The sequence below is a fragment of the Diachasma alloeum genome, unplaced genomic scaffold, assembly GCF_001412515.2.
Source record: "Diachasma alloeum isolate Michigan unplaced genomic scaffold, Dall2.0 Dall_scaffold_00176, whole genome shotgun sequence".
Classification (NCBI taxonomy): domain Eukaryota; kingdom Metazoa; phylum Arthropoda; class Insecta; order Hymenoptera; family Braconidae; genus Diachasma; species Diachasma alloeum.
The window spans coordinates 6,141,549-6,168,676 of NW_021680342.1; the positions used below are offsets into that span (position 1 = coordinate 6,141,549).

At 37.5% G+C, this 27,128-nt stretch overlaps 3 protein-coding genes across 5 annotated transcripts in view; all 3 read left to right on the forward strand.

Moving 5' to 3' along the window:
* The first annotated feature begins 859 nt into the window (after window positions 1-859).
* On the forward strand, window positions 860-10,273 carry LOC107035569 (serologically defined colon cancer antigen 8 homolog). Of its 2 annotated transcripts, XM_015253058.1 has the most exons (8): window positions 860-1,053; window positions 1,386-1,517; window positions 2,817-3,871; window positions 6,002-6,240; window positions 6,998-7,100; window positions 7,337-7,454; window positions 7,867-7,943; window positions 9,785-10,273. In XM_015253058.1, the coding sequence occupies exons 1-8, from the start codon at window positions 860-862 to the stop codon at window positions 10,210-10,212; spliced, it is 2,346 nt and encodes a 781-aa protein (XP_015108544.1). In that variant the 3' UTR covers window positions 10,213-10,273. The 2 variants fall into 2 exon arrangements, with proteins under 2 accessions (XP_015108544.1, XP_015108537.1); XM_015253051.1 differs by lacking the exons at window positions 7,867-7,943; window positions 9,785-10,273 and adding an exon at window positions 7,607-7,660.
* An 886-nt stretch (window positions 10,274-11,159) lies between these two features.
* Window positions 11,160-16,491, forward strand: LOC107039576 (succinate--CoA ligase [GDP-forming] subunit beta, mitochondrial). The gene is made up of 5 exons (XM_015259315.1): window positions 11,160-11,561; window positions 11,642-11,741; window positions 13,298-13,893; window positions 15,289-15,423; window positions 15,819-16,491. Exons 1-5 carry the CDS (start codon window positions 11,360-11,362, stop codon window positions 16,058-16,060), a joined length of 1,275 nt encoding a protein of 424 aa, XP_015114801.1. The 5' UTR covers window positions 11,160-11,359; the 3' UTR covers window positions 16,061-16,491.
* Window positions 16,492-17,601: 1,110 nt separating this feature from the next.
* LOC107048548 (filamin-A) overlaps window positions 17,602-27,128 on the forward strand; it is a 47,560-nt gene continuing 38,033 nt past the window's right edge. For both annotated transcript variants that reach the window (XM_015271770.1, XM_015271780.1), the window contains exons 1-3: window positions 17,602-17,860; window positions 19,000-19,738; window positions 26,683-27,032. In XM_015271770.1, coding sequence (XP_015127256.1) covers window positions 19,399-19,738; window positions 26,683-27,032 — 690 coding nt within the window. In that variant the 5' untranslated portion in view covers window positions 17,602-17,860; window positions 19,000-19,398. The remainder of the gene's footprint in view (window positions 17,861-18,999; window positions 19,739-26,682; window positions 27,033-27,128) is intronic.

A 27,128-nucleotide genomic window follows, 5' to 3' on the forward strand; every position in this document is an offset into this window, starting at 1 on the left:
TATATATATATATATATATATATATATATATATATATATATATATATATTTAAAAAATTACATATATATATATATAATCATAAATAATAATATATTATTTTTATTATATATATATAATAAAAATAAGAAATAATAAAATAAAACAGAATAGTATAAACTAATCTAGCCACGGGCGGGAAGCGCCCGTCCACCTAGTACGAAAAATTGTTGAGTATTTTATGAAAACTCCGACTCTCCGGATAAAGAATTGCCATATTGACTTCTTCATAGAATTTTTCCTGTAGAAATGCCAAGTGTCTATAAATCTCCCAGTTGACGAAATGCTAATAGGCTTCAATTTTCGCATTAAATGTCGAAAAATTCGTAACAACTATCCCCCAATTCCCACGCTGAATTTACTATAGAGAAATCCCATTTAATCAGCAAGCGAGTCCACTGTTAAAGTTATGACAATCTCTTCGAAAAAGAAGTTGAAAGGATTAATCTGATCAATGATTTTCAGTAGCACGTATAAAGAAGATCCAAGGGGATGATGGAATTGCGTGTGGCTGATGGTACGGTGCCTGTCCCTCCTCAGCACGGATGACCCTGCCACACGCGATTCACGTACCAGTCTCTGGTTACGGATTCCCTCCACCCAGTGTTCAATTTACTCGGTTGACTTGGAGAAGCCCTCCCACCGAGTCAAAGAACCCCACTACCGTCAAAGATTCCCCAGGACTCCCTGTGCGTTTCACCTTACATTCACATCCCCTGTTCCTTCATCCACTCCCTCCACCTCATTCAATCGATTCAGGTGAGCAGCCGAGCTTATATGTAAGAGCGTCGATGCCTGTTTCATTGGCATAATGCTAACGGAATGCTAACGACGAGCAACTATCCACGACGATGCCGCACAGGTGGTACATCCGTTATCGGTGTCTCCACGTCCCCAGGTACTCTGCTCACACGACCAAAATTACCACTGAGGTCTTACATCAAACCGAGGGGCACTTACCATTTCTCACACATAGAAAATGCACCCTTTGGTAGACCCAAGCGATTCAGAGTCCGGTGAGTAATACATTGTATTGATTTTTTGTCCCTTTGAATAAGTGTAATTCAGTAACGAAGTGGTAAAAGGAGATGAGTCAATTTTGACTATTGACCAGTTTTCAATCAATATCTCGGAATCTAAGGGAGATAGCAAAATTTTTGTTATGAACTTTTTTGTGGAGCCGATTGAGTGCTACAATAAATATATTTACGAAAATTTCGCTATCTCCCTTTGATTGGGAAATATTCCTCAAAAACTTAACTGGGAGATAAGTCTACTTATCTCCGTTTACCATTTCACTAGTGAATTTTATTTGTACTGTAGCTCATTTGAGGGCTTTTGTGGTCAGGAAAATGAGCTCGCTGCAGAAGATGGACGTTGGAAAGAAGAAGATGCCGGACTATACGGAGACTGCTTACAGGGAAGCCGTATCGAAGCTGAAGTATCTTCTGGCTGAGTCTTATACACCGAGATCAACAGGGTATGTACTGAAAAATATGATTTATCCTCTACGGGTACACTGGGGTGGTTCATCATCTCAGCCCCATTTCCAACGTATAAAAAATGCATAAAAAAGCTAGCGCATTGGTTAGATTTTTCTATTGGACTCTTATTGGGCATTCTATAATTTTTTCTATATTGACAAATTTCGCAGCTTCCCCGCACATTTTGCTCAGTAAAATGCTTTTCACAAAAAAATCTATTGAATGTGATCTTTCAGGATAATTTTTGCATCAAGATATTTTCTAAGAATTTTTCACTCTATGTTTTCTCTTTTCTTTGAAAAATCAAATTTAAAAATGCAGAAAATTTAGCCCGAAGAATTTCGATAGAAAATATCTGAGCAGAGTAAATTCAGTAGCGGAACGGCAGAACGGTTTCAATCAATTTTTTTTTCGGAAATGAGATTCTCACCTGAATCGACTCCTAAGATGATCACAAGTTTTACGACCCCCTCAAAAAAAGTTGTAAATTTCGACGGATTGCGGATTTTTCGGTGGATTGTCTTTCGAACGTTATTTCGATTGTTTTTCCATCTACATAATCTAAAATATCTCGCAATTTCCATTGGATTTTACATCACGCAGGAGTCGCTAAAAATTATGATTGTCCAATCGAAAAGTAGAAAAAAAAATTTTCAAAGAACTTTTTTAGTAAAGATTAAGAAATAAGTCCGACAGAGGGGAAATAGTAAATGAGTAACTTATCATGGTAACTAACTATCTGACAGCCATTGACTCCGGTGACAAATGCCGACGTAACAGCCTGTAGATACATCAAATTATTAATTTGCAATTTCCTCTCTATTGGGTGTATTTCCCAATATTATTCAAAAACGCTCTTTGAAAATGCTCAGCTTTTTTTCAACGTTTTTTTGATTGTACAATCATAATTTGTGGAGACTCCAGGGCTAAAAACTGAATAGCAATTGGAGATCATTCAGATTATCAAAATAAAAAAAAACAACCAAGATCACATTCGAAAGTTAATCTACCCTGGCCTTACAGCATTTTGTTGTTTGATTAAATTGTCTAAAAAAATCAAATTCTATTAATCTAATGCATAATTTTCTTTTCCCTCAAAAAAATTGCCCGTAAAAGCTGCAGACTTTTGTAGTAGAGTCTGCGAAGGACTAATGGACTTTTCACTAGAAGTCCAGTAAAAATTTAATGGAATTTTCTAACGAATGTGTTAGATATCCCTATTTTGCACAATTAAATAACAGCAAATAAAATATTCCCAAAAATCGTTTGGCCAAAAATGATGACATCTCCTCCAGTAAAATTCACCGCGAAAGGGGTATCTATCGTCGCAGCAACCTCCGCCTGCACGAGTCCGCCGAGGACACGGACGATCGAAGTGCCGTGAGCGAATGTATCTCATCCGCCGACAAAGTTCGCCTGCCAGCATCGATCCTAACTGCCGAAGACTCCCAACTGACGCCGCGAGAGCTCACATCATTTATAATGCGTCAAGAGCAGTACATCGAGCAATTGGAGCAGGAGTCACGCTACTGCAAAAACGAGTTGAAGAACCTCCTCGGTAAAATTCGCGAAGTAGTAGCTGAGAACGAAGCTCTCCACGATAAAAACAAAACAGGCCTGTTGAAAGCCTTTTTGACTGAGTACGAGAGTTGTGACGAGGTGAAACGATTGGAAGGTAAATCCCTGCCCTCAACGGAGCTGGAGGTGCACTCCAGCCCTGGAAAGAAGATGAAACTCCAGAGGATGGACGGGCCTGCGATAATGTACGAGTCCAGGATCAGTGAGCTCGAGGCGCAATTGACACAGGCGAGAATTGAACTTAAGAAAGCCCTAGAGGACAAAACGTCGAGTCTGAAGAGATCGGACACTGGTGCTTCCAGTCCGGAGGCAGTTGTCCAGTTGGAGCAAGTGATGCGAGAGAAACGAGAGACGAATTCTAAACTCGATGAAACCCTGAAGAGTCTGCAGGCAGCGCGCGAGAGAGAGACTGAAGCCAGTCAGAAGGCGAAACGTGCGATGGATTCTGCTCAGCAGGCGGAGTTCGAGAAGAGTCAGGCGGAGGCGGAGATCAGGAGGCTGAAGGACGAGTTGGAGAGGCAACGGGAGAAGATCAGGGAAGCTACGCAGGATGCCTGCAGGAGACTGGCCGAGGAGAGACACCAGGTGGAGAGGAGGTATGGGCATCAGATGGAGCAGCTCTCCGCCGATGTAGCGACGCACTGGGACGCGGCGTCCAAGTCCCAGCTGGAGATTGAGAAACAACGACGAGAGATTCTGGATCTCAAGAGGGAATTGAATCAGAAGCAGGCGGTCATTGAGGATCTCAAGAAGGAAATGCAGTCTAAAACATGTGAGGGAATATTTGAGTGGTGCACTTTTACAATTCGTTGGGCGCACTGTGAGCCCCGTACCACATTTTATCCGATTGTTTAGGGATGTTACACCCTTTTCGCCAAAATTCACGTTTTTTTAATTTTTCTGGTAAATTGTTGATCGGATTGACGTGAAAAAATATACCGTTTTTGCGTTTTATCATTACTTAATGTCTCACGAAATTTCATGATCCTGCGTTTTTTCTAAAACTTTTCCGAAATTCACAAAACTTTAGAAAAAATGCAGGAAAATAATTGCACTACCATGAACCTTCGTGAGTCATTAAATAATGACAAAACGCAAAAACGTTATATTTTTTCACGTCAATTCCATCATAAGTTTGCCAGAAAAATTTTAAAAACGTGAATTTTGGCAGAAAGGGTGTAGAACATCCTTAACCCCTCGCGTACGGCGTCGATACCATGCATCGACTCATAAACTTGTTCTATCGGCTGGGGTCAATGCATGGTATCGACACTTTCCGTCAACAGTAAAACATCATTTTCTTGAATTCTAAGAGACATATTGACATTTGGAAAAGATATTTGGGAAGTCGATGAAATTGTCTCTGCAGTGGACTATTTCATTTCATTTTTTTTTCAATGCATTTATAATATTTTTGTCTATGAACAAAAGTTGTAAATGTAAATTTTATATTTTATAATGATTTAATATCTCGTTTATCGACAAAATTTCCCCAATAATTTTGACATTTTTACTGAAAATACTTCAATAATCCTTCTATCGAATGGCAGAAGTTAAATTTCAATTTGTTGAATAGTTTGTTTGTTATAAATAAATTTAGCATGCTCGAAGATCTCGGCAACCAATTGTCAGCAAACATTGAAATTGTCGTAAAAAATTAGGAAATTATTCAGGAGTTTATTTCAACGTTCAATACAGCCAATGCATTTTTTTCAATTTTTTTCGTTCGACTGTTTTTAATTTATCGTTCATTGAATAACGGAGTTGACGCGCCGTAAGTCTCTCGGCCGTTGGGACAAGCCGCATTATAGGGGCGCCGTACGTGAGGGGTTAACCCTAGTCTGGTCACCAAACGCGATCCTGCGATTGGTCATCTCCGCGGGGATTCCCCGCCGTGTTATTTAGGCTTTAGCGTTACCGAATTCACTCTAAACTGCCCGGGCGCGTTTAACGAGTTTCCGGCAATGTCGCATCATAGGCAATTTCATTTAACATGGGAAAAAATAACTCATCTGTTCGAACTAATTTATTTTCCTTAGAAATTTTGGGAAATATGTTGTTCTAAAAACTAGTATAATTTTTTAGACACTTCAATTGACAAAGTTAAATTTTTTTGAATTTTTCCGGTTAGACAATTGTCAATTGTCAATTGTAATTAAAGAAACACGACGCACGGCGTGCTTCCCCTCATAGGATGACCCTCGTATAGGTAAAATCACGGACTCGCTCGATTTTGCCCCGTATAACCACGAAAAACTTCATTTTTTCCTTAAAAATGCTCCTTGTGCCGTAGTTTTCACATGATTTTAGCTTTTTTTAAATATTCGTTACACTCCAAAAAACTCAGTTAAACATCCGTTTTACTTTATTCGCAATAGATCATGAATAAATGAATTTTGAATTTCATAAATTTTATTCTACTCTAGAGACGCGAAAAATATGGATGTACCAACGTTGCTGAATTTATCTAAATTGCCCGGGCGCGTTTAGCGAGTTCCTGGCAACATTGCGTGATGTTTTTTTTAGTATCTCACTCGCACTGCAGAGATGTTCTGTAGGTTGCCTAGCGTTGCGTGAGAGAAAAACTCACGCCCGCCTAACGACGGGTTAACGTGATTTTTCGTGTGTCAATATACCTTAATTAGTATTTTTCCGGCCTGTTGCGATGGGGTTTTTTACTCGTGTGGCGTTGGCCTCCGAGCCGTAGGCGAGGACTGGCCAACCACACAAGTAAAAAAACCCCATCGCAATAGCCCAGGAACAATATTTTTCTATAGTGATTTTCAAGTTTCGAGTTTGGGAAGTATGTAATACCAATTCCCAGACGAGAAATCGTGAGAGCAGTACAGAAAAATAATTTTTGGCTTTCTTTATACATTTGTCGCTGTTCGTCTTCTTGTAGCAAGCCTCCAGAGCGACTTGACTCAACTCTCGGCAGAGAAAGATGCAGTTGAGCAGGAACTTGCCACAGCAAAACTGGGGGCTGAGCGGAGCGAACGTCATGCTCGTCAAGAGCAGAGTCGTTGGCAAACAGAAATCAATTCTTATAAACAGAGAATTGAGCGGGCGGACGCTGACATCGTGCACTGTCGACGAGAGAACCTGAGGTTGTCTGAGCAGATTGCTTCCTTGGAGAAAGAGGTGTATGAATATTACTTTCAAATAATTAGGCCATCTTAAATGTAATAGGAAATGCGCCGGGAAATTAATTAACTGGTCTTCAAGATGTCTCCCTTTTAACCCGTCAGCACTCGCACTATGTGACTTTCTCTTGCAAAAATTTTCAGGGTATAGGGAACATAGTCAACAAATTGAGATTTTGGACTGAAACTTTTTGATTGCACGGAGAGAAGTGTTCAGTAAAATTTATGGAACTCACAATTCGCTCACCGATTACGGAATCGACTCAGAAAATTTAAGTGACGGTATCGTAATTTTTCACAGGAGATTCAGATAAAAATTACGGAACGCTCTGGAAAAATTCCGTGAAAGTTCCGTAAAATTTCCTATAACCACATTTCACTCCGGAATTACGGAAAATATACGTAATTTTTATTGAATATTTCCCTCCGTGTGCCTCAAGCAACTGTCCCTCCTTCCTCTGGGATCAATAAAAACCGTCTAATGTGGTTCAATAAATTATTAAAAAAATATTTTGTCAAGCTCGGACCAGGAGCATTTCAAAACCAAAAACACGAAAAACGACGTTTTTACCTGACGTGGGGGTGAAATGGATTGGATACGAATGCTTTTTAGTTTTGTAGATACCTCATGATATATCGAAACTCGCTCAATAATTATTTTCATCAGCCGAAGACTTTCAAATTTCACCCTGGTTCCCCCCGTACATATCTAAAAACTATGAATGTCTTTTAACACTAGTTCATTTCCTCTTCAGTTAAATATGACGAGAATTATCCACGTGGAGACAACTGCAACTCCTAGGAAAGATAAAAACAAGGACGTGACATCGATGATAATGGATATGGAGGGAAAAAACGGTGAGAAACTATTAATTGTTGCCTGTGTTGGGTATATTGTCTTTGAAATACACAAAATTATTCACTCTAAAACCAGTAGCTGAATTTCAAATGCATTGTGCATTGAAGAATTATGGTTGGAATTGTGTGGGAAATCGGCATGTTGACACTATGCCTAGCATGGGCTGTAAATTCAATTAAATGAGATTGATGAAAGAAAAGGCAAAAAATGGCTAATGGAATTCAATGTTCATTAGCTGCTCAATTGGGTGGTCTTGAAGACGCTCTCAGCAATCAGGCAAAGCTCATTTCTCAACTGACTGCCGAATGCCAATCTCTCACACAGCGTTTGGAAGCTAACAACCACACGCACAAGTAATTATTATTTTTGCTGGGTGAAATAAAAATACTCATTTGACTCATTCCAATGATTCATTTATTCATCCCATCGCACTAGAAAATCTAGATCAAGCTCTTTTGTTACGAAAAAATTGAGGAAAATAAATGGAGAAAATCTGTGTTGACAGAGGATGCTGTTGAGACGACTGACGGAGTGATTGACTTGAGGACTTCGCCCTCGAAAAAGAAGCGCACCGTCAAGGTCGATCTTAAACTTAAAATAAATCCGAAAAAAAAATCGGTGGTTGTTAAACCCTCGGCGGCGCCTCTATCAGCACAGTAATAGATTGACGAATTTTAGAGATGATTATGGTTTATGTACGTTCGTCAATATTCTTAGTTGGTGATTGATTTCATTGTTAAATAAATTTGCATTTATGTTTCTTAGGGAAGAGATGGCCCGGTTACAAAGTAACATAGACTATTTGACGAGCAAATTCCGGGATACGCTTGAAAATCCGAAAGGTATGAATGAAATTTTAAATTACATTGCTGCCTACCACTTCTTTCGTCACTCATTTCGAACATAATTCCACAATTGAAAAAGTTGGTGAATTCTATCGAGAAACTTCTACCACTTTGCTATTGAGTAAATTCTATTCGTCAGATTTTGAGAGAAATTCCATGGCACTCGCCGTGAAATATACTGTTTCGCCTCGGTGCCCTGAGAAAAGCCATTATTTTTGCCAAATATCTGTTTCCTTGAGAGAAGTATTTATTTTTTCAATACCGTATTTCTCCAGTTCCGTTATATCCAGGCAATTTCCCCATTAGGTTTCAATTATGTCAATTATATTGCTCTAGAAGATGATCATGTTAGTTATGACCTTGAGTGAACTCCTTCAGTAATTATCGGCATTAAAAAATTAATCGATTTTCTTACCTCTAGAAAATAAGAAATTTGGGAAAAATGAATAGTCATTAGAGTTCATCCAAGGTCATGTGCAGCACAGTCATCCTCTAGAACAACATGATTGTTATGATTGAAACCTAATCAGACTCGTTTGGGCATGACTCGATTGAAGAAATACGATTTTGAAAAAATAAATGTTCCTCAAGTAAATGAATATTTGGAAAAGATAATTTTTTTCTCAGCGTGTAGGCGCAAAGTCAGATTTGCGGGAGGAAAATTGGTACTTCGCACCTGCCGTGGCGAAAAATAAAGGAGTCGTGCCCACGTGCAGAATTACCCCGAGCGGAAGGCGAGGGTAACAAACACGTGGGTAAGGATCCTTTACTTCATCTCCCTTGGTCAGGACGGTATTTTTCAAAAAGATGTAGTATTTTAAGTATATTAACTTACAGATTTTGGAAATAAATAGTGACAATAAAAATCAATCACACACAAGAACAGAAATATTAGTATTATCAATTATTACTTTCAGTTTATTTGTGGACACAATTATCTCTGAGTTAGTACAAGTATTTTAAAGTTGCAAATTCGAATTCAATAAATTAATAATATTCCGACGATGAATTTGGAAACGATTTCGAGTCAACATATCCACAGCATTGAACAAATTATGAGTTAAAGATTTCAAAAGAAGATTGTCGTCAAATATATCAATAGCAGTAAATAATTAAAATAATAGAAAGAAAATGAATAAATTATTTAATTAGAGACATGAAAACTTTCCTCTATGAATCTGATCAAAACAAAAACATCAAATAAATATTAAAATCGCAAATCACAGATATTGTTTATAAAGGTTGCGAAAAGAATTCAGGCTACTTATCTAGTGGAGTGCTCGGTGAGGAAAGAGAACGAATTCTCTTTCCAAAAATCGTCCTGGTCTACGCTACCCCCTCTCTTATCATTTTCGATTAGTAGGGTGAAGAGGAATGAGTGGGGATGGGCATCAAACCTAGTTTCCAAAACTCACATTATTTATCGGCGACTTTAAGGAGGTATTACACCCTTTTCGCAAAAATTCACATTTTTTTAATTTTTCTGGTAAATTGTTGATCAGATTGACATGAAAAAATTACCGTTTTTACGTTTTATCATTACTTAATGGTTTACGAAATTTCATAATCGTGCAATCATTTTCCTGCGTTTTTTCTAAAACTTTTCGGAAATTCACAAACTTTAGAAAAAATGCAGGAAAATGATTGCACTATCATGAAATTTCTTCAGTCAGTCAATAATAATAGAACTCAAAAACGGTATATTATTTCGCGTCAATCAGATCAATAATTTGCCAGAAAAATTATGAAAACGTGAATTTTGGCCGAAAGGGTGTTGTACGTCCTTAAGACGCACATTCATCACAAAGATATTTCTCTACAAAAAATTTCATTTGTAGGAAAACTATCGTCAACCCCCGAATCAGGTGCAGACCCCAGTAAACAATCCCACAAGCCCGCAACCGAAGAAACCCACCCCCAAGACCCTACTCATCCTTACTCAGCAACGTCTGATGATACTTACGCGCATAGCTACACGAACCCCCAACAAAAACCTGACGAGATGGATCAGGCACAGTACCAGGACCCGCAGAACTACGAAAATTACCCTGCAGACTACTCCACCCAGGATTACAGTCAGTACGAGCAGTACGAGCCATCGTCGTATCAACAGTCTGCCGAGGGGACCCACGGGCAGACTGAAGAGGGTCTTTATGACGGCAATCAACAATATGAGCATTATGGAAACAATGATTACCTCGAGAATCAACAGGTTCCCCATGACCAACAGTATGTTGAGTCCAACCCAGGCGATAATGTCGCGTAATCCCAGGAGAAGAATCCAAATTTCAATAGATAATTTTCGTTTCAGGCACTTGAAAACTCAATGTATCGATCACTCATTATAGAATAAAAAAATTAAAGTGAATTATGAAATTTATGATACTTTTCCTTTCTGTCGTCGAATTCTATGCGAAGAATGTTTGTCATTGAAAAAATCTTGGGCCAGGCTGGAATATATCTGACAATTTTCAGTTAGATTGTTGGGAAAATGTGTAGGGGGTTGCAAACCGTTGACAGAATATAAGAAAATAGAAAGAACTCACTGCCGAAGCAGAAAGGAACGCATGAACTCTGCAGGCAATGCATGCAAAAAATTATTTTCTCGAATTCTAGGAGACATATTGACATTTGGAAAAGATATTTGGAAAGTCAATGGAATTGTCTCTGCAGTGAACTATTTTATTTTATTTTATTTTTGTCCAGTGGGGTCTAGGAGTCTACCCTGGTTCAAAACCATCTTTAGAGGCCCTAGCACGTCATTTCTCGACCCGCTCTTTCATTTGAGCCGAAAAAAACATTCATATCTTGTCTGACATCTCTGCTACAAACTCGGGTCTTCAACTCGGGCCTTCAATTGAAAGCCCGAGTTGTAGACCCGAGTTTATAGCAGCGATGTCAGACAACATATGAATGTTGTTTTGGGTTCAAATGAAAGAGCGGGTCAAGAAATGGCGTGCTAGGCCCTCTAAACATGACAAATGTCTCTAAAGATGATGTCTGTTTTCAATTGAAAAGCAGAGTTGTGATAATATTATCCAGTGGGGTCTAGGGGCCTTCCCTGCTTCAAAACCATCTTTAGAGCCATCAGCACATTTTCAAATTGATCACTAACGCAGAGGCGGGGAAGCCCCCATGTAGTCTCAAGTACTATAATCGTTGCATAGTCAATACAAAGATGGCGACACAAGACAATTCTCCGCGAAAGTTTTGTTCTCCATGTGGATTTACACATTGGACCCATGTGAACCGGTTGATAATTATTTCGTAAAGAAAAAAAAACAGAGATAAGTAAATCGACGTTTCTCGGGGAGGAATCTGAACTTTATCAACCGCACGACGTAAAGCCTGCAAAATCGCGACACGAGAAATCCGACAATTTGTGCTTTTGAAATTGGTCAATCAGGTTAAGAATGTCGGCTTTTCTAACAACAAAATTCCTTAACTACGTGGGGTCTTTGAGCAAATACTCGCGGGCTGGTGTTTTGTCTGTTCGGCATTTAAATTTGTTGGAATATCAGAGCAAGGAGCTTTTGAAAGACAGCGGGGTGTCTGTGCAGAATTTCACGATTGTTGACGACGTAAAGAAGGCAGACACTGCTTTGGATAAATTCCGTATGTATTTCTTTCTGGAAAAACATTTTTTCAATTTTTCTGTCCTGGTGTTTACGTGATTTATTCTCTTTTCGTTCTAGGGGTTGATGAATACGTGATCAAGGCTCAAGTACTCGCTGGAGGCCGAGGAAAAGGATGGTTTGATAATGGGTTCAAAGGGGGTGTGCATCTGACTAAAGAGTGAGTGGAACCAATCCATTCTTCGTTTTCATTAGAGGAGGATGGGGTAAAATGGACACTTTTGATTTTTTTTTTATTATTCATAACTCAGAAACATATTTATCAATTGAGCTTAGTGTGTGCTCATCACAAAGAGGAATCATTGTTCTTTCTATTGGAAAATAAAATTAGTACATTTCATGAGCAATTCAACACGTGATGAACATTTTTAAAAAAGTCAAAAGTGTCAATTTTACCCCACCCTCCCCTATAATTTCTTCATTGAACATAAAATCCTGAATAAAATAAAATGGATATTGGATTTCATGGAACGAAATAGTATTCAAAAATCAATCTCTACACAGCTCGACACATTTCAGTTTCACCACATAAAATTCTTCAGACTGAGGTTCTTAAAACTGTGTTTATATTACGTGGCGACCACATGGCGGGTGACTACGAATAGGGTGATCAGGCCAATTCCTGGACGGTTCAAGGAAATTCGAGTTTTGTGGTAGGATCTAAAATAAAAGAATCACCTAAATGGGGATATGATGGCTTGCATACCTTCAAGAATGTTTTAATTAGCAGAAAAAAATAGTTTAAAGTGAAAATAACAAAACAAAGAATAATTAAATTGAGAAATAGTTGAATGTAGCTGAAACCCCAATTTCCGGACGCCTGGGTCATATTTTTTTTTATTCATTAAATGTTGATCAATAGAAGAAAATAATTGATCACATGATTATACACAAGGGATAATTAATTATGGAGAGGTGAAATAATCAATACAATTTTCATTTTATTTGTGGAATATTCAATGCAAGTTGAAATCGTCCAGAAATTGACCTGTTTACCCAACTATGAACAAAGGATAGAACAAAGGACAAAGAGAAAATGCGTTCCAAGTCGTCCAATGTACTGGTCCTTATTTTTCTGAAGTTAGACTCCGACAACCGGAGTTAGAGTATAGATCGAGACGCGTCTTCTACGTGCGACTGAATAAAGAGTCGCAGTCAAATTAAATTCACAGAGTTACTAATTCAGTCCTACCCATAAATCCAATAATGGAAAAATGAGTTAGGTCCGGTCGCACCAAGCTCAGTTAAGAAAATCCTTAGTTAAGGATATCCAAGTAGGGAAAAGTCGGGCAAAATGGGACGTTTCGTGATGTTCTCTAGTTGTCAATATCTTCACTTATAAATGAAGATATTGACAATTGGAAAAGATCTCAATACATCCCATTTTGCGCGATCCTCCCCTAATTTATCGTGGCAAATGACGATCTGACAGTCATTTGCTGCGATAAATTACATTTGCTTGCCAATATTAATAATGTGCTCATCGAAAATGTTCAGTATTTTTGCGAGTGTTTCTTTATTATAGACTCATAATTCTCGGAGATTTCTGCGTTATGTAGAAGCAAATGGCACTTTAAAATTATTTTATATTGTAAAAATATGAAAAAAAACAATGAAGATAGCGTTCGAAAGACACGGGCCTCAATATCAAAATTCATTCTTAATGCGATAATTTTGATTTGAGCCCTCAATAATTTTTCTGAAATTTTCTAACAGTCCACAGAAAGTGAGAGAGATCGTGAAGCACATGTTGGGTCACCGTCTGATCACCAAGCAAACCGACAAGGATGGTATCTTAGTCCACAAAGTCATGATTGCAGAGTCGGTGGACATAAAACGCGAGACATACGTTTGCATCCTCATGGACAGGGGCAGCAATGGGCCTGTCCTGATAGCATCCCCAGCTGGTGGAATGGACATAGAAACAGTGGCTGAAAAAAACCCCGAGCTCATCAAAACCGTTCCCCTGGACATTTACTACGGTATAGACGACAATATCGCGAAGGAAGTTGCAGAATTTTTAGGGTTCGCTGAGGAAGAGGTCAACACAAAGGCGATCTACGAATTGAAGAACTTGTGGAAATTGTTCGTAGACATTGACGCTCTGCAGATCGAGATCAATCCGTTCGTTGAAACAGCGGACAAGCAGGTCGTCGCTGTTGATGCGAAAATTTCTTTCGACGACAATGCGCAGTTCAGGCAGAAGGATATTTTTGAGCTGGAAGACACCAATGAGAAGGACCCGAGGGAAGTTGAAGCCTCAAAGTTCAATCTTAATTATATCAGTATGGATGGAAATATTGGATGTCTAGGTAAGTTTCTATGGAGTAATTTTTTTTATTGTTTGAACTGCTTAAATCTACAGGATTTATTTACACTGTCAGTAATGTTCTATTAACTTAATCTAAATATTTACACTTCTTACAATCTTTGATTTTAAATATTTAATCTTCTACTTATGATAACTTTGTGTAGTATTTTAAGGATTTTTGGATCTGTTGTTTTTAATAAGGGGCTGATGGAGTTTGTAAGAGGAACTTTAAATTGTTTCAAATCTCTAATAAGTATTGTCCTTTCTTTGCTGAAGGTCAGTGCCATATAATGTGGTCGACGTCTTGACTTTCGTCTCCACAAGCACGTTTCAGATCTTCAATTACGTGTATTCGTTTTGGAGAGGCCTTCAAGTGATAATGGTTAACCCTGACTCGGTTGACCCATGTAATCAAGGCTCTTGGGTGTTTTGTACCCTTAAACCATGGCTTGAAAGGCTCTAGAATTTTTCGATGAATTCCACCCCGTTTAGTTTTACCTCAGCCTGGTATTTTATTTCTCGTATCGTTTTTTGTTGTTTTCTGTATTTATAATTGGCCCTAAGATCTGGGTATGGTACTTGGTAATCAGTGTCATTATATTGTGACGCATTCTTGGCTAGATTATCAACCTCCTCAGTAGAACAAAATGGTGCTGCCATGTTCATTATTATTGTTAAACTCTGCAAATTTTGCCTCAATCTCAAGGAGATATGCGTTTGTCTTGGGCTCTATGGAGTAATTGTGATACGCTCGGAAGAAATATCTCGAAAACAAGTTATATCTTCTTCTTTTTTATTGATAGGACTCCAGGTAAAAAGCCATCAGAGCGGGCTTTTTAAAAAAAACAATAACAGCACTGTTACAAATCTCAAGACGATGAAAAAAAACAAATTCGAATGATTTCTTGGTCGCTCGCTCCCATTGCGAGTGGTTTGGAAAGGGGGTGACCCATTACCGAACCAATAATTTCCCGACCAATTGACTTTCTTTCATCCATTAGAATTATATTTTTCTAAATAACTTATTCAATTGAAATATTTTCCATTCAATTTCCTCGGCTCAAATTTTCTAATTTTTTTTGGTTGATTTACTGAAACATTTTCTATTTTAGTAGTTCTTACTTTAGAAGAACGCTTTTGAAGTTTGATTCCTAAATCACTAGTTATTGAACTAACTGCCTAATTAATCGTCTTTTCACATTTTACTAAAGTTTTTTCCCTCTTTAACTACTGTGTAATATCAATAATAAATGATTTTAGGGGAAATTATCAAGAGTTAATTTAATGTATGTTTCACATTTTCCTTGTCCACTTGTTTTCATTCTGGAGTACTGAATTATGTAAAAAATATTGTTCAAAATTAATTTACTCCATGACTACCTATCTATAATTACAGTAAATGGTGCGGGATTGGCAATGGCAACGATGGATATAATAAAAATGAACGGTGGAGACCCAGCCAATTTTCTCGATGTTGGCGGTGGTGTAACCCAAGATCAAGTTTTCCAGGCATTTAGAATTGTCGCAGAAGGTAATTGAATTTCCCCAAAGCTTTTATCATTCATCAAACGATAAGATTCATTCATCAAGACCTGAGTGTATCACTTCTCGAACGTTACGTAACCTGTTTTATATTTTTTCGACAATTTCTTAGGCGTGCTGACAGATATCCGTTAATGCCTGATACATAGGCCATAAATAACCGAAATCTCCTTTCAATGCAAGGAGTACTAGTTTTAAGAATTTTTATGACGTGATACGAAAGTTCTGAAATGCAGAGATTTTTACTGCAATTTTAGAATATTTTAGAATATCAAAATTTGCAAAAATGAAAGAAATCAAAATAGAGAAAAATTAAAATGATTAAAAAAAATATAGCCTATTAGAAATGTAATCCTGACTAAAACAATTTATTCATCAATCCAGATCCAAAAGCGAAGGCAATATTCGTCAACATCTTCGGTGGAATTGTCAACTGCGCGACAATCGCCAAGGGAATAGTTGCAGCAGCAAAAACATTAGGAATAAAGAAGCCAGTGGTCGTCAGGCTGCAAGGAACAAATATGGAGGAGGCTCGACAGATCCTCCAGGAGTCGAAACTACCGTTCACGATGGAGAACGATCTGGACGTAGCAGCGAAGAAAGTCGTAGCTGCGATGAAATCATAATTAGAATTCCAAAAAGAGCCCAATTGAACAAAAGACAACAGGTCATTACCAAACACAATTGAACTCATTTTACACCAGGGAAAGGAGATATTCCAGTGGAAATTTCAAAATCTCCAACACAATTTGTTATTTGTTATACTCTAGGTTTACGAACACAAGAAATACATTTTCATTATAAAAAACAGAGTAGAGAATAATTCCTTTAAAACTAACGTCACAAGTACTTTGAGTACCCATTAGGAAATTCCGGTCATGGAGTACTCGAATGGCAGCCATCGTCGATCGATCGAAGGATCTACGGCCTCACCTAGATCCAATAAACTTGAGCAGGTAGTGGGGCATAAATATCACGACTCGACTCCAACTATTTCGTAATTGTTTACATTTTGGTACGAAACGTATTATCACCTCAGGAAAACAGAATATATAGACTTGAAGAACTCACTATGCTCTACATTTCCAAACTCAAAATTCTTCGAAAGATAAAAGTACTACATTTACTAATTGAAAAATGTCGAGAAAAAAAATTAAACTAGTCGATTCTCATTGAAGAAAAAATAACACCAGAATCAGAAGTTGCAAACAATTGGAATATGGGTTTCCAAAGAAAAATTATGTTCATGGTCTCATAATAATAAAAGAACCAGGGATAGCCATATCCATAAATTATAATTACTGTTAAATTATTAACTAGTAGTTAATATCACTTTCAATTTTAATTATTGAAGTAATCATCAATTTAAATGGTCAAATTTTGAATTACTCATTAATCAGTAATTGAGTTAGGAAGATTGATGATTACTTGGATAATCGGAAATCCCTTATAAAAAATTTAGTAGCAGCTATTTAATAGGAAATTCATAGTTTCATATTTTTAAATATTTATTTTACTATTTTAAAATTTTGATTAGTATATTTAAACCTTGATCAATGTAACTCGAACATGCTTTTAACATTGAAGAATCGAGAGATTGATGGTCATTCCTGAGAAGAACGCTGGAAATATAGAACTGAAAAAATCAGATAATCCATTTCTGTTCAACCGATTATGGCCCGGTGACTCGGTGAATCCATTCAGAGGTAAAAGACTCGAGTAATTCAGCCTCCCATGTAGCTGTCCATTTACCCAAGTACATCCATATACGGTTTGTTATTTCAAACTTGCTTCTGAAGGTAATACACGAGTTTCATGAGTGATCCTTAGTGGGCCAATAGGTCGCACCTCGTCGCAGTCACCTTTCAAAAAAAGAAGTGACTCCTTCAACGAAAAAGTCATCACGCCCTCCACATTTCTCCGATTTTTTTTTAACCGCGGTAAAATCCGAATGATTCTTATTTTACACTTTGTAGATAATGCGTATTCCCTCCCTGTGTATATATAGCCCGGAATCGCTCATTCCCCTTCTCTCGTGTGGCCATCACAACTGTAAGGTTTTTCGGGGTAAAAACGTATGGGTAGGGGAGAATAACTGTGTGAGGAAGAGAGTGCGGGGTGTCGCACAGAGGCTCCTAAACGTACAAGAGTGGTATCGTGAAACTATTCTTGGAGGTAACTTCTCTTCTCACTCAGACCAGCTTTTGACTTTGCAACCGACGGCCAAGTAAACGGTCAACTACAATCTAATACCCCGAGTGCTAAGACGCCGGATTTTGTCACTTCATTTACAATCGATTATTATTCCCAGTTGATCCTCTCGCCGTTTGAATTCCTCGCCATTTCGGTTGTTAATTCGACAGTGGTGGATACTCGAGGGAGCTGGAGATACCATTGGTGATGTGATTTGTGAAATTTCCATTGAGGTGTGAAAACGTGAAGTCAAGTGCCTGAATTGAATTTTGTTACTTTTTACTTGTCTGGAGTTCATTCTCAAGTGCTTCAATTGCTCTTCAATATTTGCTTTATGTAACTCAATTGATATTTGCATTTATAATCGAACGCTGACAAACGTCAAAAGTGCTCGAAAGTTTGAGATTATTTTTTTTATGACATTTTTGTTTTTTTTTCCTCAGTTATTTGAAGAGTTTTAACGGTTTGTTGTAAAATCCAATGCTTTTTAAATCGCAGCTCGAGTGTTTCGGTGATAACGAGGCAATCCCAATGCTCACAGTTAACGCTAAGACGTACTGACAGACCAAAGTTGGTAAACAAAAATGTTAATTCAATAAGCGATGATTATTTTTGATACACCCATTAAAATTTTCACCTTAACCCAGTTTTAAAATCTCCATCGCTTTGTTTTAATATAATTTTTTGGCTCATAATGCATTATGCATATGCCCGAGGGGGAGAATTTCTCAAAATGATTCTTCACACTGTGCCAGTGTCGTTGGAATGATTCAAAACTCATTTTAAAAATATCTTGGCATCGAGCCGTGGCCGAGCAAAAACGCCACATCTTTTGATTCTCACAATTTTCTTGTTCACTGTATTCGCATTATTCAAAATGCTAGGTATTATCGTAAAACCAGAATACTTTCGTCAGCAACAGTGATGAATATGTTATTCTAGTTTCTTCGATAAATCGAGCATAAAGGATTATATAAATTCTGAATTTATTTTCATCCAGTATTGACTGATTCATGGATTCTGTAACTACTCCATTATTCGATGCCTCCGATAATTCAGAGAATTTGGTTCACGGTCATCAACACATTGAGAATATCACAAAATCGAACTAAAAATAATTTTCAATCTCTCCAACTAATTATGAATCTCCTTCGAACATCTCGTCTGATCAATTCGTGCATTTTCCACTTGGAGACAGAAAATTTATGACCAGCAATTTCATAGAAGACAAACATCTCTCAACACATTCCACACATAAAATTGATTTTAAGAAAAAGCGTCCGACTCTCACGTCCCCTAAACCTTGAGAAAATCTCCTCGATAAACCCAACGTCGTTCACCAGATTAAAAATCGTATTTCAATAATTTCCAGTCAGAAATTGGATGCAGCCGTATTTGACAGGTACCGGTTGTACCTCGCCGCATTTCAAAAACCATAAAGCAACCAAGTGAGGTCAGGAATTCCAGCGCATGCGCGTACAGACGATTGAACGGAGACAACCGAGGAAAACAGACCAGAGAGAAGTGGAATTCACAGGAATAGAGGCCCCCTCTCCCCCTCCAGCCCCCAAAGGACAAACTAAAAAGCAAAACTAAAACATCGAAAAAAGAAGTCGCCAGTGGCCCAACAGGTCTGTTTCTCCTGCTTGTCCACCACTACTGACGGCTGAGCACACAAGTGTTTTTCCACCACCATAGCCGGCAAAAACCAATCACCCATCGTCAGCCACAAGATTTACGTGTAGTTGTTGCGTACAAACAGGCCGATAAAATGAATGAGAATGATAAGTCAGTCAGAGACGGGAACTCCGCACAGGAGGAGGAAGAAATGTTTGAGCGGGAACTTGCTGAGGATGCGCAGTGGAAGAGAATACAGCAAAATACATTTACAAGATGGGCAAATAAACATCTCAAATGTGTTAACAAATATATCAATGATTTGGAGGGTGATCTGTCCGATGGGCTTTTACTCGTGAGTTTGCTGGAGGTATTGTCCCAAAAACGACTGCCAAAGCACAACAAAAAGCCCAATTTTAGATCGCAAAAGTTGGAGAATGTGGCTGTTGCACTTAAATTCCTTGACGACCAGGGAATACGCATTGTTAACATTGGTGAGTCCCAAATATCTTTATTTTCCTTCTTTTCTACTCGTTGTTAGCACTTCTGCGAGGAGTGGAGTTTCTGCTGATGCTGATAGTTTTATTCTTTCGTTTACAATTCTGATTCTGCTAACGGGGCTGTTTCAATGCACATTCCAACGGTATTTTTTCTCACTTTTGTACTGGACAAAAGCCACCGCGCGTGGGATCGATTCCTCGTGGCCCGGGATGACCCGGGAAGCCGGCTGCATTGAGTGCGCAAGTTTGGGGATTCTGTTTCCATTATCATTCAGACTCAAGCCCTCCGATGATACACTGTTGGAAATTTTTGGAAATTTCATGGATAATGTGATAGTAATTTTCATAGGAGTAACATTCAATCGGATTTAGGGAGAAAACGGGTATGAAATTTCTACTTCTAGGTAGAATTCAAGGAAATTCATGAGTTTTAAGTGGGAGTGAGCTGGAAATTTCACAACTTGATTGAATTTTCAATAGAACATGAATATTCAGAAACAAAATAACATAAATTTTCAATTTTTCCCTGAATTTTCCTCATTTTTCCCTGAATTTTCCTCATTTTTCGGAATTTTCATAGAATGATTGAACCGAAAAATCAAGTATATTATTGATTTTTAGATGATTTGAACAGAAAATCAATGGAATATTCGATTTTTCAATAGCAAGATTTCCTGAAATTTCAGTGGAAATAAAACACGATCAAAATTTCCGGAATTTGGCACGGAAAATTCAGACGACATTTTTTAACAATGCACTTTTAGAAAATTACTCTTGAAATTTCAAGCGAAAAAGCTGAAATTTTTAACAACGACAAAGTTACAGGAAATTTCTGTATGTTCCTTCATTGCCGAATCAGTTAATTTCGTGAATATTCAAGTAATCCTCAATTGTCAGGTCCATACGGTACTGAAAAAACTTAAAAATTTTGAAAATTCAGGTAATAACTGTCCTGAATTCTCAATCTATTGAAAATTGAATTGTATGTGATGTTCAACTTTTACGACGAGTTTGGAAATTCAAGTTTTCATTGAAAAATCAACGATTGTTTAACATGAAAAATCCAATTTTCTCGAATTTTCAAGATGAATGAGAAATTTAGCGAACACTTTCATTTGAAATTGAATTCAACTTCACAACATCGAAAATTTAGACGACGTTGTGACTGAAATTTTAAGAAATTTCTAACAGAGTGTATTCAATCATTCGCAATCAAAAGTAATTGATACATTAAAATTTGTCATCACGTAGGGGGATACAATTCGGGCGCAATTAATATTACTTCCGACGATTGTTTAACAGTCACCTTGAAACTATATCCGGTGGCTACGCGATACAATCTCTACAACTTGAAAACAAGTTGAAATTAAAAAAAAAACTAATTAACGTTGCATTAATTCCAAATGGATTATGATGGAATTTCGTGGGAGATTTAATCGTTTCTCTCTCGAGTGATAGCCACGGGAGAATCGAGTGGGATAAAGAAACACCGGGTGACGTTAAACTGCCGGCACTTGGCCAAACGTGACCTTGTGCTGGTCAGCGGAGAGAAGGTGCCGTCTACTTTCTCCTTCTAGCGACAAAAATAAAATTGAAATAAAAAGAAAACTGGAAGAACAATCGGAATTATGAAACATCACAATCTAACTTCCGTTATGTATCATCAATAACTGGAAAAATGATGCAAAACTGAATGATTGAATTCGAATTTCCATTCACACTGGAAGACATTGGTGTGACATCACGAACGGATGAAACATAATTCTGAAATGTGGATAACGACAGTAGCGAGGATGAATTCTTAATTTCTTTCGAGTTAATTAAAAACCTCAGTCCAAAAATAGAAATGACCCAATCCCTCATAATCCCAGCTGCAGGTAGTTTTTAAAACTTCACCTTCCATCTGACCTTGACTAGACACTAAATCTCACAATTTTTATTGTCGTTTTGATAAACTCTAATGTTTCATTCACGCTTTATTCAGGGTAATTGATGAAACCGACATAACGAGGGAAAGAAACGGCAATTCTCACTGATTAATATCCCAGGAATAAATCAGAACGTCACGCCCAATTTAACCCACATATTTTGTTTTTTATTTGACTGATTCGTGAGTTGAGCATGGTAATTTCAATTGTCTCACATTAATTCAATCCCCAGGGCTCATTTGATGATGTGTGTCTCTCCAACTGGCTCGATAGGTTTTATTGTCAATTTTAGTTATTATTCATTTCAATTAAAATACAACCTTGGTACATACAGCAACGGGAATATCTGGTGTGTACATTTTATAGACTACTGAAGTATGATGCGATGATGCCTCAGGCAAAGGAACATTTATTATTTATTGAGGGGTAGATAATGAGGTCTTGCACTTGTTTGGATTAATCGTCAATCTCAATTACTCTTCGCTTATGAATCGGAGACGGATAAAAAATTCAGTGGAATTCGTTTTCTATTGATTTTTCATTTCTGATGACTTCAGCAATCTGAGGACATTTTTAATGCCGTGAAAATTTATGACCTGGCGAGAAGCTGAAACCCCTTAAAACCCGGGGGAACTTGCCACACCGATTTTTCTCCTTCAACATCAATCAAATATTTGAAGAACACTTGCAAGCCTCTCCCTGCCTCCTAAATCATCACCGTTGAAACAAGCTATTGATCGATATAATAATCCCATTGAACATCAGCTCGGCGAGTCTCAAGAGGATGACCCTCGAGAAAGAATTTACACAGACGTGAATCCGCTTGAATGATGACTCAAATCTTATGAAAAACGAGGAATAAAAGAATAAACTAAGCGTGGAACGTGTCAGTTACTCGATCTTCGAGAGTTGTTGTGTGACGTCAGTCTTGGGTAATTGCTTAAAATAGAAGGAATGAATCGGCTCAGTTTTGCTCCGAGGGGAGCAATTTTTCGGTGCCAGCCGAATGCTTCAATTGTTTACATGTCAAATGAGTAGGAATGGAATTGATGAAACGAGTCGGTAGATACCGGCATATCGGGGCTTATTGGTTATCAAATTCTCTCGAGAATAAGTCACTTGATAATCGGAATGTGGGTTCAGACGTGTCGTGCATCTAATTATCCCAGTGCCAGACTTTTCGTGTTTTTCGTTTTCTTATTACAAGACTCGTAGGTTTTTGCGACCGATTGATGTGGCTTAACAGAGGAGTATAGCTCATGAAATGTAGTCTACAAATAAAATTGACACTTCATTAAGAAATTATCCTGAAAGTTTCAGGAATTTCAGGAGAAATTTGATGAAACAGTGTGAATTTTTTTTCAATCTCAGAAATTTCAAAATAGAAACCGTAAATTTCGCCAAGTCGCATTCGGGATCCATTGGAATATTGAGAAAGGGGAAAAATAGCCAAGTGTTAATGAAGAGATATTTGTCAAGGAAAAGTTACAGTCGATGTTTTAGTAATGCAAAAGAATGATATCTCCGTAATCATAACATTTACATCAGAAAGTAAACTTTTGGTTTTCAGGGACGTGTCACTGATTTTCAGGAACCTATCCGCAATTATTGGTGATTGATTCCTAAAAATTAGAGATAGGATACCACCTGAAAATTGGTGACAAAATCACTGAATTTCAGAATCGCGTATTCCTGAAAATTAGTGATATGTCCCGGAAAATCAAAACTTTTTTTTCTCTGTGTGCGTCAGTATATTTTTGCTTCCGAATGGAACCTTCGTAATCGTTCAAATTTAAATTTTGGATTTTTTGTGTTATATCGACCCAGTATGATCCAAAAAGTTCGAAAATGCAATTTTTAGACTCCGTCCGTACACAGTTTTTCCTCAATTGTTCGCTAATGAATAAATGGAATTGATTTTTTTTTCAAATGTAGGTATTGTTCAGCCCTATCTATCGCCGTTAATTAACATTTAATTCATCGATTAGCTTCTTCAATTTTCGCATTTTTTCGAAAATCGGTTGTTCCACGATAACTAAAAAAAATGTTCTGAATTGATTGAATGATGGCTTGAAAAATTTATTTGGATGTCGTTTTGACCGATTCGAAGATGGAGGCGATCGCAGTTATCGTTATTTGATATATTTGAAAATTTTGTTAAATTTGGTATTTTTTTAAAATCAGAATTCCGGGGATATCTTTGAAAATTATGCTTCAAATCAATTCCATCATAGTTTCAAATGTTCGTTTTGATGCCATTAAGTGGAAGTCAAAAGATGATTACGATAGCTATATGGGTTGATTTGATTTTGATGATAATTGAAATTTCGAATTTTTCATTAATTTCTCTGAAAATGAGCTTTCCAATGGTTTGTTCAAATGTGATGTTTCAAATTCATCCAAGCATATGTAAATAAAATTTTTCTATTAATATTTTATCGAAGGGCCGAGAGAGCACCTTCTATCATGCATAATTTATTACTTATTTCATTTTATTAAATTGAACATGATTTCTTTTTACCTAATTTTGTCAGATTTTCAACTTCGTTGAGTGTTACCATCATCATTATTCTTATTATCCCTTTTCGTCGATACAACCGAATGTCTTTTTTACAGCTCTATCGCTTCCCTCAGCCCTTCGATAAAAAGTTAATAGAAAAATGTTATTTACACATACTTGGATCAATTTGAAATATCACATTTAAAGAAACCATCAGAAAGTTCACTTTCAAAAAAATTCCTGAAAAATTCGAAAGGTCAATCATCATCAAAATCAAATAAACCAATATAGCTTCATAATCATCTTTTAACTTCGACTTAATGGCATTAAAACAAGCATTTTAAGCTATGATTGCATTCATTTGAAGCATGATATTAAAAGATATCCCCGGAATTCTAATTAAAAAATTTTTTACCAATTTTCGAATAAATCAAAATAACCATTATTGCTATCGTCTTTGTCTTCGAACTCGGTCAATGGGATATCCAAACATATTTTTTACGCCGTCATTCAATCAATTCAGAACATTTTTTTAGTTATTGTAAGACAACTGATTTTCGAAAAAATTCGAAAATTAAAAAAAACCAATCGATGAATTAAATTTTAATTAATGTCAATCGGTAGGGCTCAGCAATACCTACAATTTGACAAAAAGATTCAATTCCATCCATTCATTAGGGAACAATTGGAGAAAAACTTGACCACACACACACGTACGGGCAGATCTAAAAATTGCATTGTCGGACTTTTTGGATCATAGTGTCTCGATATAACACAAAAAATCCAAAACTTAAATTTGAACGATCACAATGCGTCCATTCGGAAGCAAAAATACGAAACCAATTGATAATCTAAATTTACAATTGATGGTGAATTAAATATTTAATAATATGGATCTGTAAATTTTCTATTAAGTAAATAATACTAAATTGCTTATAAGGGATTTCCGATGATTACTTCACTAATTAAAATTTAAGAGTGATATTAACTAATTAACTATTTAATAGTTTAACGGTAATTATAATTCATGGACGTATCCCTGCAAGTGTATATTAAAATTTCTTCTCGAAATTTCTCGTAAATGCTAAGCTTCCTAGCTATCAGTCTCCTCTGATCTTTTGTCGTCTCACCGAGGCCACTGGCAAAGAAAAACATCTTTGTGTCACATGAGAAACGCGATTCACACACTAGTCTGTCACCCTGAAATATAGAATTAAGTAGAAAAAAGGTGTTGAAACTTCCCCCACACACTTTTCAATTCGCTATGACTAGATGAACAATTTCTGCATGTGCAGTGGGCTGCACTTAGTCACTGAGCCTCGGTGAGTTCCCTGACACTGAATATTCAATCGGCCGTTGGATATTAGAATCGTGATTCATAGGTGAAACTGTGACGTAGGAATGAGCACATTCTATTTTAACAATGGCAGTCTCACGCCTCATCTATGAGTCCGCAAAATTCCACCCACGTACGTGTCATGTTGCAGCCGAAAAACCGAGGGCGTTGTCGTTTTTAGTTTTAAGTCACTGGGAGACTATTATTGTAGCACTTGGAATGACTGTTTCTCTCTTGCTTTTGAGAAGTGTCAATAAACCATTGAACGGAATGAATGAGATGTCTGTGATGAAAGCGAGAAGGCCTCTTGACCTCTGTTTACTTTGCATTTACGTTTACAGTTGAATTCCATGCGTTATCTTCGTAAATATGAACGAAGAAGATGAACAAGGGAAACCAAAATAAACCATAATGATTTTTCAAAAGTCAATTATTGAATCATTGAGTAAATTAACTAGGGGGCTACGCCCCCTGCTCGCGCAACCCCCATATGACCCAGATATGATCCCCATATGAACTTAATCTGGCCCTCATTATACTCCTCGTGGCCCTTATTTTGACCCTTCATTTCTGACCCTTAATTTTGAATTCTTAATTTCGAGTACCAAATTTTTATCACCAGAAATCGATTTTCATTTTTATAATATAGAGAGATATAGAGACTCGTATTATGACCGTTGTGGCCGGCAGATTTCCCCATGATCCTTATTTGGACCCTTAATGTGACCCTTGTGACCCTTATTTGGACATTTATTCTTACCCTTGTGACCCTCAATCTCACCCTTGTGACTCTTAATCTGACCCTCATGACTCGTATTCTAAAACTCATGGCCCTTAACCTGGCCCTTGTGACCCTTAGCGTGACACTCGTAGTCCGTTTTCTGACCCTCGTGACCCTTATTCTGACCTTCATGACCCTTGATCTGACCTTTGCGACGGTTAATTTGACACCCGTGACCCTTAATTTGACCCACGTGACCCTTATAACCCTTATTGCGGCCCTTATGATCCTTATTTTGACCCTTGTGACCTTTAATTTTGGAATCTTAATCTCGAGTACCAAATTTTCATCACCCGAAGTCGATTTGGATGTTTATAATATAGAGAGATCACAGAATAAACACTTCTGTTGTTGAATAGTTGTTCAACAATGAAAATTTGCTCGTTGATGCAGATTCATCGGACATCGTTGATTGCAAATTGAAGCTCATCCTCGGTTTAATATGGACCCTCATTCTCCATTACTCAATCTCCATGCCAATGTGGGATGGTGATGATGGAGACGACACGGAGAAAGGTGCAACACCGAAGCAGAGACTAATGAACTGGATAAAATCGAAATTGCCGGAAGTGCCGATTAATAACTTCACGTCAGATTGGAACGATGGAAAAGCCGTGGGTGCACTGGTCGATGCTGTTGCCCCTGGTCTCTGCCCAGATTGGCAGAACTGGGATCCCAAGGATGCTGCCCAAAATGCCGCTGAAGCTATGGGACTGGCTGATGACTGGCTCAATATTCCTCAGGTATTGTTCACTCTTTAAGTCGTGAATACAACCGTTTTTTGGCGCAGGATAAATTTGTGATAGTTATATGACGGTTATTGTACGTGATATTTTTTG

Bases quoted from the DNA above. Each gene is read 5' to 3' on its own strand.
- LOC107035569 (XM_015253058.1), top strand. From the start codon at position 860: ATGCTAACGACGAGCAACTATCCACGACGATGCCGCACAGGTGGTACA. The intron at 1,518-2,816 runs GTATGTACTGAA...CATCTCCTCCAG, and splicing joins TATACACCGAGATCAACAGG to TAAAATTCACCGCGAAAGGG. The intron at 7,944-9,784 runs GTATGAATGAAA...TTTCATTTGTAG, and splicing joins TACGCTTGAAAATCCGAAAG to GAAAACTATCGTCAACCCCC.
- LOC107039576 (XM_015259315.1), top strand. From the start codon at position 11,360: ATGTCGGCTTTTCTAACAACAAAATTCCTTAACTACGTGGGGTCTTTG. The intron at 11,742-13,297 runs GTGAGTGGAACC...ATTTTCTAACAG, and splicing joins GGTGTGCATCTGACTAAAGA to TCCACAGAAAGTGAGAGAGA. The intron at 15,424-15,818 runs GTAATTGAATTT...TCATCAATCCAG, and splicing joins ATTTAGAATTGTCGCAGAAG to ATCCAAAAGCGAAGGCAATA.